The sequence below is a fragment of the Crocuta crocuta genome, unplaced genomic scaffold (genome assembly GCF_008692635.1).
Source record: "Crocuta crocuta isolate KB4526 unplaced genomic scaffold, BGI_CrCroc_1.0 scaffold64, whole genome shotgun sequence".
NCBI lineage: Eukaryota > Metazoa > Chordata > Mammalia > Carnivora > Hyaenidae > Crocuta > Crocuta crocuta.
Window position 1 is genome coordinate 14,435,368 of NW_027530640.1, and position 20,077 is coordinate 14,455,444.

The 20,077-nt window shown below is 45.0% G+C and overlaps 1 protein-coding gene across 3 annotated transcripts in view; it reads right to left on the reverse strand.

Moving 5' to 3' along the window:
* Positions 1-3,440: 3,440 nt before the first annotated feature.
* FGF1 (fibroblast growth factor 1) overlaps positions 3,441-20,077 on the reverse strand; it is a 92,284-nt gene continuing 75,647 nt past the window's right edge. The window contains exons 3-4 of one of the 3 annotated variants that reach the window (XM_077768846.1): positions 11,319-11,422; positions 3,441-6,013 (exon numbers count right to left, since the gene is read on the reverse strand). In XM_077768846.1, the coding sequence (XP_077624972.1) occupies positions 5,819-6,013; positions 11,319-11,422 (299 nt within the window). In that variant the 3' untranslated portion in view covers positions 3,441-5,818. The remainder of the gene's footprint in view (positions 6,014-11,318; positions 11,423-20,077) is intronic. The other 2 variants (XM_077768848.1, XM_077768847.1) reach the window with 2 other exon arrangements.

The window sequence follows — 20,077 nt, forward strand, 5'->3', positions numbered from 1 at the left end:
TAAGAGGGAAGGAAGCAGTTTAGGAAATACCGCTTTCCCACATCACAGACATGCTCAGACCCGTCAGAAGACCACCAAACTAGGTCCTAAAAAGCATGCATTTTATAAAGCAAACCCACCCACCAGCTTCAGGCTTTGTGTGACCTGGTTTCTCTTTTTAATTTTGTAACTAGGGTGGAAAGCTAACAGTGTAGTTTGTCATGGTCAATATATCAACCGCAAAGTGGGTACAATGTTACCGAAAGATCCCAGTAGGCATTCAGTACATTTCCCCTGTAACTTGAGAGACTGTTTGATGAATCACTAGGCTCCAGAGTGTCCTTTGCAGATATCCACATCTCAAGCTCTTACATTCTCTGTCTGGATTTTAGAGTAAATTTTATGTACAATAACAAGGGAGTTTTTTTCCGGGGGTAGAGGATGGGTTTAAGGAGTGGAGTAGGAAGGAGGGGGTGTGCCACTTTTCACAAGCCATTGTTTCAGTTTTAATGGTTGTCCAACAAATACCTAGTGATTTTGAAATGGAAAAGATACAAGTCCCACTGCTAGGTTGGGCTTAAGTATTCCCATATGGTACTACTGCTCCTACAGATAATTTTTATTAATTTATGAAAGTGCAATTTTTTGATGTGCCACTATTACCATACTCTTCAATATGACAGTGACACAAGAGTGCTTAGGGTTAGAATTCCTCTCCCCTCCACACCCCATGGCAGATAGGACAGCATTCAGATAAATATGGAAGACAGTGACTTCATTTACATGTTTCCCTTTTGCTGTCAAGGTCACCCCTAAGAGGCCAATTCTCAGCCAGCCTAACCCTTTCAAACACTTAGGGCACAGAGTTACTGTTTTCATTTGGTTCAACAAAGATGAAAACTTTCAGATCCCTGTAGAAGAGACATTCCAGTAGCAATGGTGTTTATCTTATCACTGAGTTATGGATGGCAAACTCTTAGGTAGATGAGAGAGCAACTAATTGCCAGAAAGTGATGGAGGCTGGGGAGGATGCCCAGAGACCTTGGGCATCTAGCATTCTCCTGGCTCAGTCTACTTTTCCTGACTTGTTTGGAAATGGCTATAGAAATGCCTGGATGGCTCAGTCACTTAAGCGTCCAACTTCAGCTCAGGTCATGATCTCATTGTTCGAGCCCCGTGTCAGGCTCTGTGCTGATAGCTCAGAGCCTGGAGCCTGCTTTGGGTTCTGTGTCTCCCTCTCTGTCCCTCCCCACTCATGCTCTGTCTCTCAGAAATGAATAAATGTTAAAAAAAAAAAAAAAGTAAAGAAGTGATTATATGATAGGAATTTGGGGGTCAGGGAGCAAGTGAAGTGCTTGAAGTGAAGACTGCAGAAATTGGGGAGGGGATAACCTCTAGCCCCAACAGTGACCAGAATTCCAAAGGAGGGGAGGGGGCCAAAGTCCTCTGGGCTGTGCAGACAGAAGAGCTTTGGGGGCAATGGAGGCAGCAGCGTGTGCGTGTGGCACTGGCATCCTCACACTCATTTTGCAGGATTAGAAGCAAACCAACGAAAAGAACTTACCAGTCCCTCTGAACAGATGGTTCCTGGGTAGCAGGATGTTCCCCTTGTCTTTGAACAAACCGCATCTTTGAAAACACTGAAGTAATAACACAGGATTCTAATTGGGCCTCGTCATCTTCGGGAAGGAGGCCAGTTGCTTTAAGCCAGTGTCTTTCAGAAAACTGTGGTCGTGACCTATTAAGTTATGACCCAGTTTAATGCATCTTTGGCCAATATGTTGCAGTGGAAAGCAATAGAAACAAATGCCACTCATATATATGAGCTATATATATATATAGCTTCTTGACCTTCTTTGTATCAGTTGTATGACCAAGGGTAGGCATGTGGTGGGTTGTGATGGAAAATATAGTTCTTACAGCAGATCAGACTCCAAAAAGCAGAAAATAGGGGGTTTAAAAGTGACTTTAAAAGGAAGAGGAGGGATTGATTTTGTCATGTAATTCGTAGAAGGAACAAACACTGCACAACACTTTTTAATACATGCACATGCTTGTGTGAGTGTACGTATGTGAGAGCCAGCATAAATGTGTGTGTATATGTGTCAGTGTTTGTGTGTATGATCTGGTGCCACAAGGTCTAGGCAACAGTATACTTTCTTCTAAGAATAAGAAGTCTTAAGTTTGACAAGTTCACTTAAGGAGATGTTGCGTAGTACGATAACAATTTCAGAAGATCTGATGGGCAAACCTATCACCCTTCATCAAGATGCTTGAGATGCAAGAGATAACCCTTTTGCCCTTGACTTAAAGTTGTAAGTCCTTAATTTTTGCCCCAGGTCATAGTATCTTTGCTTTAGCACAAACTGGTCAACTGTACAATAGTAGCATAATTTCTCATAGCTTGTACTATGAAGAAAGAGTGTCATTTAATGATGGTGCTTGGTTCTTCAGGAGGTAAATTCCCTGAATGTATTTCACTGATGTATCCCTAGAAAAACACCAGTACTGCCTTAGGTTTCCAAACACAATGAAAAATGTTGCTACCTTAGCTTTTCCTGTCAGCCTTTAAGGTCTCCCATCTAAGTGACAAGCTCTGTGTGGAACACAAAACAGCCACACCTGATGGATGCCGGGGACAGAGCTTCCACAGGAATATGAGACATTGTGGTGTTCCAAAACTCAGAGACATTATCGTCTTTTAGTGGAACATTTATTAATACTTGTAAGGTGCCCAAAATAAAGAGACAGGGATGTAATGTGGCAGCTGTCTTCTTCATCAGAGGTCTGCTTCGCAGCCCATGGGCTCGGTTGGTTTAGGCAGTATGTTCTAACAAGGCTGGGGAGCTGGGCTCCATAATCTCGGACACAAAGCAAGGACCATCTTTAGTAACTAACGTAGGATGCTGCAGTCAGTTTTTGGTTAGTACACACTGTTGGCCAGGGGAGGCTCTGATGATCATCCCTTCCAAGGAAATAGATCACTGCCACCTCCGTCTCCATATTGCGAACACTTCCAAAGCATAAATGCTCCTGATGCTGTACGGAATGTCAGGCAGTTCGTAACAGTTGGCCTGAAAATGAATCCACACGAGAGACACAGGACAAGCAGATGGCTGTACCTCACTTGCTCAAGGAAAAGAGAGAGCAACAGGAACGCTCCATGTGTAAGGAACGAGAGTGTGTGAGGAGCTAGAATGGAGCAGGCGACTGCCACCTTACAAAATCTGACAGGCTCTTTCCCCAATTTGAAACTGGTCCTCCTGAAGCTGACATGGTTCTACAGTTGAAAGTCGTGGGTTCACCCAGCCATGTCCTCTGATACTTTCGTGGGGGCTTATTTTACACTGGGTATTGCTAATTCTTCCAAAACCTGGGTTTCTGGGACTGGCTGTTTATTTAGCAGGAAACCACACAGTCTCTGTTTTTGATTCGACTGAAATAAATGAATCCACAGCATCTTTCATCATAAATATAATGCCCTGGGAGAGAATACAGCAGCAAACCAGACAGACAATATTTTCGGGTGCCCCAGTACACAGTACAGTGCCTGGCACACAGTAGGCACTGAACAACTATTCAGTGAACAAATATATGAATGGCAACCAGCTGGAGACTGGGAAGCCACAATAGTGTTTCTTCTAACTGCTTTGGGTCTTTGAAACCACAGGCTTCTGTCTCATCTGTTAGCAACATTTAATTTTTTCTTGGCCAGTGTTATGTTCGAATTTGATTCATACACTAAATATTATGGACCATGATGTATCTTAGATTTCCTCTCTGTGTATGCTTTTCTGGCCAAATCTTCATAGTAAAGAAATGTTAAACCACCCTGCACTATCCCCAACTTGCCTGGAAGGATTTATTAAAATAAAATAGAACTGTCTTATCCAAGTTACAAAAACAAAGTTCTGAAATGGTTTTTCTGTACAAATGCAGAATGATACTATTAACCATAGTGCTAACTTCGTTTGGTTCCTTAATTGCACCATATTGCTTTGAACTTTCACAAACTGTCTTTTTTTCATCATAAATATGACAATCTAATTAGTAAAGAGTTACTTTTCTGTTAATAATGTCAGTTCCTTCGAGCATGAGCTAATATTCTTATCAGTTTTTATCCACAGCTACCCTATCGTTGCTTAAAAGTTCCCATATTCAAAGGAAAACTTGTAATAGCACAATTGAAAACGAAGTTCAATCTCTTTTTATAGGTAAATGCAGTATATGTAGTAGATAATTGAAGAGCTTCTGCATCATATCCTGTGATTATCATTCTCAGTGGCTGAATGCTAATCAGTTAACTGCCTTTGAGCTATATATTTATAAATGTGATTAAAACATACCGTCTCACAGTAAATTTAAATGGCTTATTAAAGACCTTTACATGGCAACAGTATCATATGTCAGAGATGAATGGTGTTTCTAATTTGCTAGCCACTTGGGTCAAGTTTACTTTAAGCAGGAAGCATATTTATACAAGTAATCGTAACACAAATGGTCTCTTGAGAAAAGCTGTTTGTGAGGGTTTAACATTTTTGAAGTATGCTTTCGTATACCTTCTAAATGGGTATTTTATAGGCACTGGGCCAAAGCGCCTCAGACCCATGTTCCTTAACGCAGGCATAACTGCTGCTGATGCCGCCCGAGTGTTCAGGAAGGCTTGTGGGTGTGTGATTTTTAAGGGCAAGGTGAGAGAGGCTCGGGGGCCTGGGTCCCCCTTCTTTTGGACAGCGTGCTTCAGGACTCTGCTACTTAAAGTGTGGGGGGCGGCTAGGGAAAGCAGCAGCATCCGCAGCACCTGGGGGCTCGTTAGAAATGCAGACTGCACCCCAGACCCACTGAACCAGAACCCACACTCAGACACGATCTGCATGTGATTTGTAAGCATTGCCTGGGACCCCCAAAGCCTCTGCTTTCTGGGGAACGGGCACAAGTCATGGCATCCCTCTGTCTTTCCTTCTCACTTCTAAAATCAATCTCTTTGGAAGAAGACGTCCCCTTAGCCCACACTTCCTTTGTTTCTCAGCACTCCCACACCCCAGACCCAAATGAATTTGCCAGCATCTGATGTTTTTGCTTTTTATCAAGAAGACCCACCTCTCATGTTGTCCATCTGACATCATCCAGGAGCTTCCTCCTGCCAAATTATCTTGGGAAAGTCATGGCATTGGAATGACTCTGTGCGCTATGCATTTATTCTGCTTTGCTGTGGGCTGAGCCTCCCATCCTTCATTGATTCCGCCCTGAGAGCCCAGCTTTTTAAACTGTCCACCAGAACCCAATCTCCCCTTGCCATTATTTAATCCCTTTGTTCACCAGGGGGAATTGTCTTCATCCTAGTTTCTACTCATGGAACACTGCCTTCCCCTAACCCGGCCATAAGCTTCTCTGCTAATATTTGTGGGGTGTTGAAAGGACACAAGGGCATCAAGCCAGGTGTTTCGGGGAATCACAGACAGGATTTACTCAGTAGAGGGAATTGTATGCAGTTACTCATGACCCCGTGGCAGCTCCCTGAACGCACTTCATTTGGCCCCACCTTTGCATTGAGAGGCTCAGCCTACAGCAGGTGCCCACAGGCAACCGGGCATCCACACACCCAGACCGGCCAGCCAGTTGGCCCCTAGGAGCTATCTGATCCCTCTGTTCGAAACCGTGCTGGGGTAAAAGGCTCTGCAAAAAAGTGAACTGGGCATTTAGAAGCGCACTGCTTACAAATTCAGGCTCTGTGGGCCAGGGGTTAGCGCAGCCAAAAGTCAGGGGAACAACCTGGGGTCAGCTGGGTGAGGACCCCCTCAGCCTCCTCTGGAGTGGTCGGCACCCAGAAGAGATTTCTTTAATCAGAGGAGACAGGCAGGGGGAGAAACAAAATTGCCTTCTGGCCATAGTGAGTCCGGGGACCGCGTTTGCAGCTTCCGTTCTTCTTGAGACCCACAAACCAATTCTTTTCTGCGTGCTTCTTGGATGTGTAGGTGTTGTAATGGTTTTCTTCCAGCCTTTCCAGGAACAGACATTCCTCATTTGGTGTCTGCTAAAAAGATACAACGGCAAGAGAGTAGAATTATTAGTGATTGGTTTTTCAGTGAGGTTCCTCTGTTTACTAGCTGTGTGGTCCTGGGCGAGTTTACTGAAGCTATGCTTCAGTTTCTTCTTTAGGAAAATCGAGATACAAGTGGAACCTATATCTGAGGGTAGTAATGAGGACTTAGAATAGGACCCAGTGCATAATGAGCCTTTAAAATACATATGCCGTCGGGGCACCTGGGTGGCTCAGTCAGTTAAGTGTCTGACTTTGGCTCAGATCATGATCTCACAGTTCCTGGGTTCGAACCCCATGTTGGGCTCTGCACTGACAGTGTGGAGTCTGCTTGGGATTCTCTCTCTCTCTCTCTCTCTCTCCTCCCCATCCCCCCGTCTCTCTCTGCCCCTCCCTGACTTGTACATTCTCTATTTCTCAAAATAAATAAACTAAAAAAAAAAATAAAAGGAGCTAGCTTAGTGTTAAAATACATTTGCTGTTTTTTTAAGCTCCCCTAACATTTGCTGTCCTCAGGACCCTAAAGTTTCCCACAGGGTAGACCCTGAATGACCATGAGCACGTTAAGGGCAGGGCTGGTACTTTTGTCTTTGTAAAGTCCTGGCACATGGACATGACCATGAAAAATAGCCCAAATAGGTCAAACCAGACTATGATGTGGTGAGGAGTTTGAAGTTTAGACTTGAAGGATAAATGAAAGCCTACTAATATTATTTTATGTCCTGATGATTTTCACTAACAATATCAGGATTTTTACCTTAGGGTTGTCATGAACATACACGCTTACACACAATGTGTCCTAAGCGTAAAACATATCCTGGAACTTGAAGTTTCTAAAAAATGAAAATAGCTTTATTTTTTCCTATGTATAAAAAGATCTACTTATACGAAGAACTGTACTCTTTAAAAATTACAACTTTAGTTTAAAAAAAAGAAAAAAGATTAAAAACCACCCCAAAGCCACCCACCCAGATATAGGGAGCCGGTAACAGTTGATGAACATACTTCCTCATGTCCTTACATATGAATTTACAGACAGACATAGATAAGGCCAAATGGATACAGACTGATGATATTATCAAAATGGCCTGGTATTTCTGCTTTTTCTAATGTTTGTTTATTTTGAGAGAGAGAAGGAGAGAGACAGAAAGAGACAGAGCACAAGCCAGGGGAGGGGCAGAGAGAGAGGGAGACACAGAATCTGAAGCAGGCTCCAGGCTCTGAGCTGCCAGCACAGAGCCCAGTGCGGGGTTCGAACTCACAAACGGTGGGATCATGACCTGAGCCAAAGTCTGATGCTCAACCGACTGACTGAGCCACCTAGGCACCCCTTTATCTGCTTTCTTTAAGTTTATTTATTTATTTTGAGAGAGAGAGAACAGAAGCAGAGGAGGGGCAGACAGAGGGAGAGAGAGAGAGAATCCCCAACAGGCTTTGCACTGTCAGTGCGGAGACCAACTCAGGGCTCAAACTCACAAACGGTGAGATCCTGACCTGAGCCGAAACCAAGAGTCAGATGCTTAACCAACTGAGCCACCCAGGCACCCCTGCTCTAATTTCTTTTTTAAAAAATCGAAAATAAAGCTATGAAAACATTCAGTCTCACAAGAAAATGCAAGTTAAAAATGATTTAACATGTTGGCTATAATATCTGCAAAGAACAGAAGGGTTTACGATGCTTAGTATTGGTGAGAACATAGGAGATAGACATTTTCCTGCACTGTTGGTGAGATACATTGGTGGAAATTTTGTGAGGGTAGTTAGGCGGTATGTATTACCTTTGACCCAGCAATTTCACGTGTACAAACTGACCCTTAGGAGATAGTTGGGCAAGTGTAAAACGGTATTTTCAACGATCGTCTTTACAGTACTGCACATAATGGTAACGAATTTGAAGCAATCTAAATCTTCATGGAAAGGCGATTGGTTCGGGTAGATAGTGGTTCATCTCTACAGTGGAATTGAGGACAGCTGCAAATTTATTAAGCTGGAAAGATTGCTAGAACATATTAAATATTACAGTTGGTTTAAAAATATCTACCAACAGTTACTGTTTCACTTGGAGTTCATCTGTTGGAGAGTGGGAAGAACCCCAGGAATTTGAACTTCCTATTCATCAAGATTGTAGAATATCTTTGTTATATTTGGATATAAAATACTTATGCTGTGTATTGACTTTGCTCCCATTCCAAGTCATGTGATCTCTGTATTATCTCTTCATCCACAGTGGTTGGTGATTCTCTTTCTGGTGGTTTCTAGGCTTGTTCTTCATTATTCTTTATTTGTGGGCATGTTTGTGTACTTGACTCTGAGCCCCACTTAGGGAGAGGTGGAGTCTAGTCAGCCTTACGGTCTCCCCCGCCCCCACCAGACACAGAACCTTGCAAATGATAGGAGCTTGCCAGCTAGGTGGTGAGTTTAACTTGATTCTTGAGATCATGGAAAGCAGTCAGGAAAGTTCCCGTTGACTAGTAAGGAACGATGTAACAGGAAGTTTCCTGCTTATTCATTTGTAGTCTAGGGCATTGACAGCTGGGTGAGACACTTTGGGTCATTTTAGAATAATATGGGGCCCAGCTGTAATATTTAAGTGGGTGACTCTGCTGCGTCTGGAGGAACTTATTCAGACATTGGTGTTTGATGCACACTGCCGGGTGTGGGAGGACGTAGGAAGTTTGGGACCTGTGTGGGCTGCCCCCTCCCCTGTAGGATAGGTACCCCGTGACACCCCTGAGTGGGTGTCCGGCCTGTGTTCTCTGACGAAGCTGAGGGCGGCCACGTCCCTCACCTGATGTTGCCGTTGAACTAGAGCGGTTGACACACTCAGAATGGCCAAGTCACAGGCTGAGTCACAAGCCAAATCAGAGGTGCTCCATCCCTCCCTCCACCAGCCTTTGTCAGGGCTTGTTATGCGCTTGCTGCAGTGCCCACAGCTTGGAGAGGAGCAGTTGATTCATGACTATTTTAAAAATCATTTTCTTTTTTTATACTTTAGCATGCTTTTTTCCCCCTCAACTATTTGGGTGACATATATCCACTGCAGGAAGTTTGGAAAATACAGGAAGGCATTGACATTTTATAAAATCAGCCACTTATCCCCCTTAGAGATAAATGCATTAGTATTTTTTTTTTTTTTACAAATAGTTTATTGTCAAATTAGTTTCCACATAGCACTCAGTGCTCATCCCCATAAGTGTCCTCCTCTATGATAAATGCATTAGTATTTTGATATATAACCTTTCATTGATGTTTTGATATGTATATGTATATATGTCCTTTCATTATTAAATATAACATATTTCATTCTTTTATATAGCCTTTCATTAATAATATAAAATATTTCATTTTTTTAAAAATGATATGTCCTTTCTTTAGACATAAAAATTTGTATCAGGATGGATTAATACCTAGAACTGCCTAAGAGGATGAGGTAGATCTCTGAGATATTTTATAAATTCTCATTTATTAATGGAAAAGTGTATCAATTATTAGGCATCATATATTAAGGTTACCCTCTGAGTATTTCAGGTGAAGTACAGTGATGGCCAGGACTATGGTGGGAGCCTAGAGGAAATTGGATTTGGGGTTCTTCCTCAGTATTTTTATACAAATAAAAGAAGCTTATAAAAAGTATCAAAACTGACTTAAAAGAGGAAAAACCGTAAACTGTAAATATAACCTAGGAAATAATGAGGAAAAGAAATTTATAAACTTATTATTTGTCTTATGCTCCCACTGATGGAGCACGTGCCTTTGTCAGCAACATAGGCGGATGGGTTCCGTGCGTTGTCTCTCTGACCCCTCTTAGCCCCTGTATGTGGGAGTGACCATCCATTACTGTCCTCATTTTAGACAAGGCTCAGGGTGGGCAAGAAACGTGCTGAAGTTGCAGTGAATTGAGATTCAGTTTTGAGTCCGAGATTCAGTGATTGGCCGGTTGATTGATTTTATGACCACGCAGCAGAACCACCTTTCAGAAAAATCTACTTCCGGGGGCTCCTGGGTGGCTCAGTTTGTTGAACATCTGACTCTTGATTTTGACTTGGGTCATGATCCCGGGGTTGTGGGATTGAGCCATGGGACTGAGTTCCACATTGGGCTCTGCCCTGAGTATAGAGCCTGCTTGAGATTTTCTCTCTCTTTCCCTCTCTCTCTCTCCTCACCGCCCCCTTTTCTGACCCTCTACCCCACTTTTTGTCTCTGTCTTTCTTGAAAGGAAGGAAGAAAAGCAAAGAGAAAAGAAAAATGTGCCTCCTACGTAGCAGTCAAAGCCTACCTCCAAACCCTTTAATGTTGTCCCATTTGATACAGATTTCAGCAAACAGCCTACAGAAGGCTGTCCATTGCTCTGACCATCTTATCTCCTGACTTGTAGCAGGCATCATGAGAAACCAAACCCAACCCTTGGCTGAAGTCACAACTTCAGGAGACAGTTTTCTGTGCCCGTTGCCAGTTGGCAATTTGATGTAAGTTAAAGGGAGCCTCAGACCAACCCATCCTAGCTGCCTTTTTGTAGATGTCTACAAGAGTGAAAAAGAAGGGCTTGGCCAAGCCTCAGTGATCGGTTGTTAGGATAAAGAGGGAGGCTCATTGAAATTGAGAAATAATTTCAAAACTTGGGTCCATTGGCTCTAGTTCTGTTTCCATTGAAATCTCTTACCAGAGATACCAAAAGGGGCAGAATTAGATTGTCTGTTTCTATTCCTTTCTTACAAAGATCAGTATATGCTGAGTCAAACCTGTATAAAACATTAACCAGGAGACAGATGGAGCAGAAGATGTTGAGGATTTTTAGCTCTTGAATAAACTTTCAGACTGTGCTTGTCAAGGACAGGGATATGGCTCATTTGTCTTCACAGCCCTCTGTACTTAGACACAGGAGGCACTTGGTAAATGTTCGTTGGATGGTGTATCTCATGCTAGAGTCTGGGCTCTGTAATTTTGTGAAAAGCACAGAGAACACACTTCGAGTGTGTGCTGATGCTCAAGAAACGTGTTTGGAATGAATGAATGAAATGGGAGTAGGTATTCCGAAATGACTGACCGATGCGTTTACTAAAATTTCAGTCAATGTCTCTTCTGTGTCTCTGTGATAATTCGTTCGAGTCTTTTGAGAGAATCAAGGAGCTCTTTCATGTCTGAGCCTAAAATAAGGCAGGGTAGAGGGTGGGAATCCTGCTGGAAAAAATAACAAACAGAGACTAATTGCTGCTTTATACTCTGCATCACTCAACGTAACACGATTTCTGGAAACCTCCAACCCTGGTCGTGTCTGGAAGCATGTCAGCCTCATACTTACTGAGCCGTACAAAAGCCCGTCGGTGTCCATGGCCAAGTACTGGCCAGTCTCGGTACTCTTTATATACACCTCCCCCACGCTTTCCGCACTGAGCTGCAGCTGAACTGAAATAAAAATAACACGAGCAAAAGTAAATAAACACTAAACCTTTGCCGATAGGGCCTGGCGGCCAGGACAGTTAGCCATGGAAAATTCTGCTCATTCATTTTGCAGTGCCCTCAGGGATGAGCCTCAAATTAATCAAAACATCGAAATACAGTTCCTTTTTCTTTGCCCTCCAAAGAAAGCTGTCCTTTGGGAATTATGTTCTGGAGAGAAGGAGAGATGACGGCGGGCGTGCCCAGCGCCCCCGTGTTTGTTACACAATGACCCCTCATGCACTTCCTCTGTCTCTGTCCCCTGGCAGGAAATAACCATAGGGGGAGGCGACATTCGCTTTCCTAGGTGCTGTAGCGTGGGCAGCTGGCTAGCCTGAGTGTGTACTACTTCGATTATCAGCCTGCTTTGGGGGTGCCTTTTTATGGCCCCAGCCTGTTGGGCATGGGAGCTTCTCGTGGATAGATTATTATTTTAAAAAATCTGATACCGCTAGCTTGCCATTCAGAGGGGGTTCCCAGGAAGTTGGGTTGGTTGGTGTATCTGAAACTCAGGGAACTCTCCCACAGTGAAATTCAGTCAACTCCCAGCCTCCGTGGTGGTCCAGCTGGGATAGAGGCAGAGGGGGACCCCAGCTTCTCACTGGGAAGACAGAGCAGTCACCTGGAAATGCAAGGATGGGAACAGTGGTCCTCACCCTGGGGTGATTTTGTTTATCAAGCGACAGTTGACCGTGTCCAGGGACATTTTGGGTTGTGCTGGCTGCAGTGAGGGTGATGGCACTGGTGTCTGGTACACAGAGGCCAAGGATATTATGACATGCTCTGCAATGCACAAGGCAGCCCCCACAATAAGAAATTATTCAGCCCAGAAGGTCAGTAGTGCTGAGGTTGAGAAACTATGGAGTTCAGGGTAAGGGCATGAATTCCTCAGAGCTAGACTCCCCGTTTACACTGATTGCTACCCCAGAGGAGCTTTACCCACTGCTGGACAACTCACTGGAGGGTGATACCCATTCAGTAATTATTCATTTGTTCACTCTTCCCATGGTGGTTATGGAGGGAGAGATCCTTTGATGGCTTGCATTTGAGAATCAAAGTTAATTTTGGACTCTCTGGAAGAATTTCTTTGGTCACTAGACTGTCATAACCATTGTTAGGAGTGAAACCTCCCTAAGGACCAGCGAGCATCCAGTTCTCTAAAAGGACAAGCTGACCACCCTCAAGGTCAGCTTACTCAGGGGCCAAGGGGCAGGGTGGGCTGAAAGGAACATTGACGTTTGCTTGGCAGATGGAGACTCCTCATTGCCTTTTCTTTGTTTTCATGTTTTATTTAATTTCTTAGAATAAGAAATACATTCGCTTGTGTCAGACTTGAAAACCGTGTAAGAGGAGACTTTGAGGATTCTCGCATTGCCTGTACCCCCCAGCCCTCACTTGCAGCTGACGGGGATACAGTGACAGACAGGACAGATGAGACTCTTGTCCTTCCTCCAGGGATACAGTTATTCTCAAGGGGTGGGGGAGCCAGAGACAAACAAGTAAACCCCTCCTAGATATATTTTATGTGTATCCTTCTAGAGAGAACTTACGTGTATATGAGCAAATACATATTATCCTGCCTCCCCCTTTTTCTCCAAATGAATGGTATGGTACACATACAACTATATACCTTGTTTTGTTTTACGTGTTTGTTTGCTTAGAAACTAACCAGAGATCTTTCCAGTTCAGTACTGAAAGCGTTAACCTTGTTCTTTTTGCCATTTGAATTATGTTCTCCCATGTGGCTATACCATAGCCATTTAACCACTTCCTTATTAGTCTGTCTGTATTTTCTCATTTCCCTCTGTTTTCTCTACCTTCTGATTCATCCCAAGGGTGATACACAGTTACATCACCCTTACCCAAGGCGCGGTTCTCTTTGGAGGTGTTTGCTACAGACACTCGGGTCTCCTGTAGCTTCCCGTGGACAGTGGAGTTATCCGATTCACTGGAAGGAAACCGGAAGCCACTGATCTTTCCCATGGGTCCTCCTGACTTACTCTGAGAGGGTAGTCATGGGAGAATGGGCCAAAAGGCCACCATCCAGACCGGGGCCTCCCCTCTAGCCTCACACCACACCCCCGGCTCACTCACCTCGCCCCGCTCACTTAGCTCTCCTAACACGTCAGGCTAGTTCCCACCTCAGGGTTCTTGCATGCATTCTACCCTTCGTCCGGCAGTGTCTTCCTCCCAGTATTGACAGCTGGTCCTTCTCTTCTTCCAGGCCCAGCCTGAAGCTCCCAACTCAGAGAGGCCTTCCCCACCCAAATCCCCTGTGACTGTCTGTACAGAGACCCTCCACTCGCTGCCCCGCCAATGCCACCTCAGTCTTCACATGATCACCTGACTCAGTCCTTGGTTTGTTTCCTTCACGGCACTGTATAAAGCATACAGTTATTTTTGCCACTTAACTGCTTACTGGTTTTTTTTTTTAATGTTTTATTCATTTCTGAGAAAGAGAGAGAGAGACCGCATGAGCAGGGGAGGGTCAGAGAGAGAAGGAGACACAGAATCCAAAACAGGCTCCAGGCTCTGAGCTGGATGTCAGCACAGAGCCCGACGCGGGGCTCGAACCCACAAACAGCGAGCCCAAGTTGGACGCTCAACCGACTGAGCCACCCAGGTGTCCCTGCTGCTTACTGGTTTATTTCTGCCTCCCAGGAGAGTGTATCCCTGGGGAAAAGGGCAGGGATTTTCTCTGGCCTGTTCCCCACAGGTCTGCAGCACCTCACTCAGCGCCTTGCCCAGTGGTTCAGTCAATATATATGTGCCGAAGGAATGATGTTAGGCCGGTATTTGCAGAATGATTCCACTGGTCCATCATCAATAAGCCGTGCACTTTGAATTATGTTTCCAAACATGCTTTGTGGAGTGAAGTAAGAGGGACCAAGCTGAGAGCTTTACAGGCTCTCCCAGCAGCCAGCTGGGTGACCTTGGCGAGGCTCCTTCATCTCAAGGCCACAGTCTCTTTATCAGTATCCCCGGTAGGGTTTGTATTCAGTCTCTAAAGGTTTTCCCAGCTCTTAACAGTCTCTGAAAGCAAGTAAATGCCTTTAATAGCGATGCTGCGCACAACCAAATAGCGTGTGGCCATAAAAGGGAATGAAGTACTGATACATGCTGCAATGTGGATGGACCTTGAAAACATGCTCAGTGAAAGAAGCTGATCACAAAGGACCACATATTTTTATGACTCTAATTATGACTAATCTATGTCCTATCTCTGTGGGTCTTTCCATTCTGGAGATTTCATGTAAATAGAGTCATAAAAATATGTGGTCCTTCGTGATAGGCAGGGGCTGAGGAGGAAAGTGGAGAGAGTAAAGGGGCCATTATGGTTGAGAGGTGTAGGGTTTCTTTTGAGGGTGATGAAAATGTTCTAAAATTGATTGTAGAGATAGTCACAACTCTGTGGACATAAGAAAACCATTGAATTGTACACTGTAAGTGGGTTAATTCTCTGGTATATGAATAATATCTTAATAACACTGTTTTGTTTCTTAGTACCCTGTATTTTCATTGGATTTTACGGTTTTCAGAGAAGTTGAACATACATTTTTCTGTCAATTTATCATCATAGTCCTGTATGTTTACAAGAGACCAAAGGAAGGAGCTAACTGTGTAGTGATTACCTACAATGTGCCAGGCATTGTGCTAGTTTCTATTCTGGTATAAATCATGTAAAATAGTGTGGGTTCCAGAATCAAACTGCATGAATTCCAATACTGGCTTGGCTGTGTCTCTGCTGTGTGATCACTGGTCAAGTTACTTAGCTCTGTTACCTTATGCATAACGGTAGTGCCTGCTTCATGGAGTTGTTCTGGGGATTAAATGATCTAATATACGGAGAGTGCCAAGGACCGTTACTGTCATTTCCGCTGAGCTGTTGTCATTGCTTCTCACGGCATTCCCTGGAGGAAGATGGGTGTGGCTTTGTCCTATAGCTGAGGAGACTGAAGCTTGCTGAAATCATATTTTACTCAACATTATACTTATAATCAGGAATAAAATCATGACCAGCGCCCAGCTTTGAGTATTTCAAGTATCCTGCTTTTTCTTCTCCTTCGTACAACATCTTGGGCTCTAGTGATGGGAAGGAAGGGTCCAAATCCAGCCAGATTCCCTTTCTTGCACCCCCTTGTGTTCAAACAAGATGTACAAGGTGGCAGACGGTAATCCAGGATCCCATTTGTAGCTCCAGAATGGAATGAGGTTGGGGCACCTGGGTGGCTCAGTCGGTTAAGCGTCTGACTTCAGCTCAGGTCATGATCTCACGGTTCGTGGGTTCGAGCCCCGCATCGCGCTCTGTGCTGAAGCTAGTTCAGAGCCTGGGGCCTGCTTCAGATTCTGTGTCTCCCTCTCTCTCTGACCCTTCCCTGCTCATGCTGTCTCTCTCTCTCAAAAATAAATAAAATATTAAAAAAAAAAAAAAGAATGGAATGATGTTGGTTGCTTGGGGCGTTTTTCCACCCACCACCCGTATATGTAGGTACTGATTCAGTCACATTGCAGACGATACAGGAACCCCACAGGACGGGTCCTTTTGGGTAATCAAAGAATCTTTTTTAAAAGATAGACTTTGTATTTTGGGGCAGTTTTCAGTTCACAGCAAAAATGAAGAGAAGATACTGTGATTTCTCATGTACCCCCTGCCGTCACACACATCCATAGCGCCCCTGCTGTCAACTCCTCCGTCTCAGTGGCGCGTTGGTTACAACTGATGAACCTATACACTGACAGCAGTATTGTCAAGGAGGGTTTTTAAAAAGCTCTTCATTTCCTAGTTCCTTTGTGTTCTCTGCCTTACAGAGCCTGCGTTTGTGTTTCTGTGGGGGTAGCTAGAGCCGACTTTGGCGTCTTTGGACTCCTATCTTGGCCGTGTGAGGGCCTCACGGAGGTAAACACGAGCCAGGGCTGCTTGGCACGGGGATGCCGTCCTCGGCCGTGAGCCCCCACACCAGGGCTGTTGCGCTGGTGAGAGTTCGTCTCAAGAGTTTCCTCTGTAAATATTATTTCTCCAGGATGTCCAAGTTTCGTAGCTCATTTTCACTGGATTTCTTTCTGGCGAAGTTTCTTAAACATATATCCTCGGCGAGCAGGCCTGGCAGGAAGGAGTAACACCCAGCCGGGGCCGCTCGTGTAACTGAGAGGCGTCCAGCTCCCCAGGGTGACTTCATTCCAGTTTTCTAAACTTCCAGTCTCCCGCAGCTGCTGCCGAGGGGGGGGGGGGGCACTGAAGGAGGGGGGGCCCGGCCCCACAGCCCAGCTAACGGGCCGCTCCTCCCTCTCGGAGCAGCGCCAGGGCCTGGGAAGCTCGGTCCACACCCGCTCACCGGCGGTCCGCTGCGTGCCGGGACCGTGCCCCGTGCCACACACGGACCCTGCCCCCGGAGCCGGGGGGTTGAGACCCTGCAGTGATAAAGCCACACAAGAGAACTCCCCCCTCCTCGCTTCTGAGCTACAAGTGAACACAAGCGCAACGACTGCAGTAGAAACTCTTTCTTTCTCATGTATAGATATTAGGTATTATTAGAGCAGATATACCTACTTACGGGGTAGAAGCAAAGGCTCACAACAATGTGTGGTGAAAACAGCAAGTTGCAAGAGAATATTTCCAGTAAATCCTTGATGAAATTCTATAAAAAACACAAAACAGTGTGCATCGCTCATGACGATACAGGGAGTAAGATAGGAGAATGTGTATTAGATTCAGACCAGATTCATAGCAGTTGCTGCCATGGGGAGGGTGAGAAGAAGGGCTAAGTCCGGGGAGGGCCGGTGGGGGAACTTCCCCTTTGTCCTAGCTCTTCACTTCCCTACAAACACACTTTTTTTTAAAATATTTTTTAATGTTTATTCGTCTTTGAGAGAGCATGAGCATGAGCGTGAGCCGGGGAGGTGCACGCAGACAGCGAGGAGACACAGAGTCCCAAGCAGACTCTAGGCTCTGGAGCACAGAGCCTGATGCGGGGCTTGAACCCATGAACCGGGAGATCATGACCTGAGCCGATGTTGGGTGTTTAACCAACTGAGCCACCCAAGTGCCCCTGACCTTTCAGTATTTTGACATTTATTTTTGATAAATAGGCCGTTCCCAAGCCAGCACTCCCTAATGCATTCCTAGTAAAGACGCGGGACTCTGGATACTATTGGAGACCTGATGGTCCCAAATCCACCAAGCAAGCACTTAGGACTTCTTGTAGCACATTTTTTAACAATGCTTTGTAAATCCGAGTTTCTCTGAGAAACTTACATCTAGAGTATCTTTCAAAAAATTGTTGACGAGTCGGGGCAGAGAAGAGGCTGGCTGGGAATAGAGAAGGCAGGAGCCCCAGGCAGGGGCAGGGCTTCTGTGCTTGTGCGGGCCCTGGGGGCTGTGTGAACTGGCGGCCTTAAAGCAATTTAAAAATAAATAAATAGGAGTGCCTGGGTGGCTCAGTCGGGTTAGGTGTCCGACTTCAGCTCAGGTCATGATCTCACAGTTTGTGGGTTCGAGCCCCGCATCGGGCTCTGTGCTGACAGGCAGCTCAGAGCCTGGACCCTGTTTCTGATTCTGTATCTCCCTCTCTCTGACCCTCCCCTGCTCACGCTGTCTCTCTCTCTCTCTCAAAAATAAATTAAAAACATAAATAAATAAACTAACAAATTAAAAAACATTTTTTTAATTAAAAACTGCTTCTGTTTCTTCTGCTAATTCAAAAGTTCCTATCCCAGTTCAGAAGTGTGGAACAATACGTACCCTGTGAACTAAATGACTTGTCTCATTTTTCGAAAAGTCCTTGCCCCTTTATCCTTGGGATGCGGGAGAGCCAAGGACCCTCCTGTCACAGAGAGCAAGTCCTAAATTCCCTGCATGGGATAAAGAAAAGGTGTTCCTTCCCTTTTGCTCAGGTGTTAGTTAACCTGGTGGAAGGTGCTGGAAAAGGAAACTGAGCAGAGAATGTATGGCCCTAGAAGCCCTTTACCCCTGTCCTGCCTTATCAGCTTTTCTGGCCCCTGTCAACCCCCAAAGGGGTCACCTTCATGGATGCCTACGTTCAGGTCTACATGGTGCTTGTCTCAAGCCTGAGCTGGGCTATAGAGCATGGCAGAGGTCATCAGAGGCTCAGGTCATTATCTCGTGATTTGTGAATTCGAGCGCTGTGTCAGGCTCCACACTGACACCTCAGAGCCTGGAGCCTGCTTCAGATTCTGTGTCTCCCTCTCTCTCTGTCCCTCCTCCACTCTTCTCTCTCTCAGGAAATGAATAAACATAAATTTTTTAAAAAATATTGAAATGTCATTTCCTCCTTCGTGGATCATGCTCCTCCCTGCCCTGTGTTTATAGTTTGGGCCCCTTCGTGGATCGTTACTTGGAGGAGTCTATGTAGAGAGGAACCGAGACCTTCTGGGTGGATATGCGAGCCCCTAACTAGGCAGTCTACCTTTATCTTCTGCACTGCTGTGTCTGTATGTCTGGTTTTCTCTTCTCCCTAGTACCTTCCATTAGCTCTTCGCAGTACTTAATTTACAATAGCTGCACATGATTCTTACTTTCCAAGGATAGAAAGAAGGAAGAGGTGTTAGGAGCCTGCCACTACCAAGGTCACTGAGCTTTCACTGCAGCACAGTTCCAAGCCCCAGGCCGTGCCGACGTCTTCCTCTCCTGCCCTAGGAATTTGTATTTTAGTTTCATTTTCAGTTAATTGATTAATTTTTAAATGTACATCCAAGTTAGTTAGCATATACTGCAATAATAATTTCAGGAGTAGAATCCAGTGATTTATCCCCTATGTATAACACCCAGTGCTCATCCCAGTAAATGTCTTCCTTGAAATTTTTAAAGATAAGATTATAGCTGGTTAGTTCGGGGCGGGGGTGGGGGACAAATGAGTTCAGAGAGAGGTGCTTTCTGCTTTGGTAGCGTGCCCGTGGCCTTTAAGCCTGCTTTCCACCTCTGCTCTCCAAAGAGAGGCCAGAAGAGATTACGTGCCTGCTTTATTCTGGGTTGGAGACTTCCCGTCCTTTGCCGTGTTTACCCAAAGTGAGGTCAGCCTCATTCAGAACTCGGTGAGGTTGTTTTATGTCAGTGGCATTTATAATTAAAATATAACCACAAGCTGGGCTCCCAAAGCATTAGAGAAAGATGGAGAAGAAAAAGAAATTGAGTTTGTGGAAAAAAAATATCAGTGGTTTAGAATATATATATATATATATACACATATACACATCTATATACACACACACACACATATATATGTATATATATATATATATGAAAAAGACTTTTCTAAGAATGTGTAAAGGTGTCTGCTTCTGCTACAGGGGCTGGAGAAAAAGGTGCCTGGAAAATTTTGATCTACTCCACGGNCTTCTGTATAACCAGATAAGGGGTGAGTGGGGGGGAGGGACAGGGACCCCTCTGGCATCACATGGCACCAGGGTGGGAATACCCTGCTGAGGGGAGCATTTCTGCCTGAAGCCGGGTCCTGCGCTCTGGCATGGGCAGCAGGGCCCAGCTCTGCCCACCTTGGTGATGTGAAAGCTTTCTTGACTTTCAGCCCCGGCCAGGGAGGAACAAAGTGCCTTTACCATCAGGTGCCGAGTCAGAGTAAACTAGTAACTGGGAGTCTGGACTGCCCC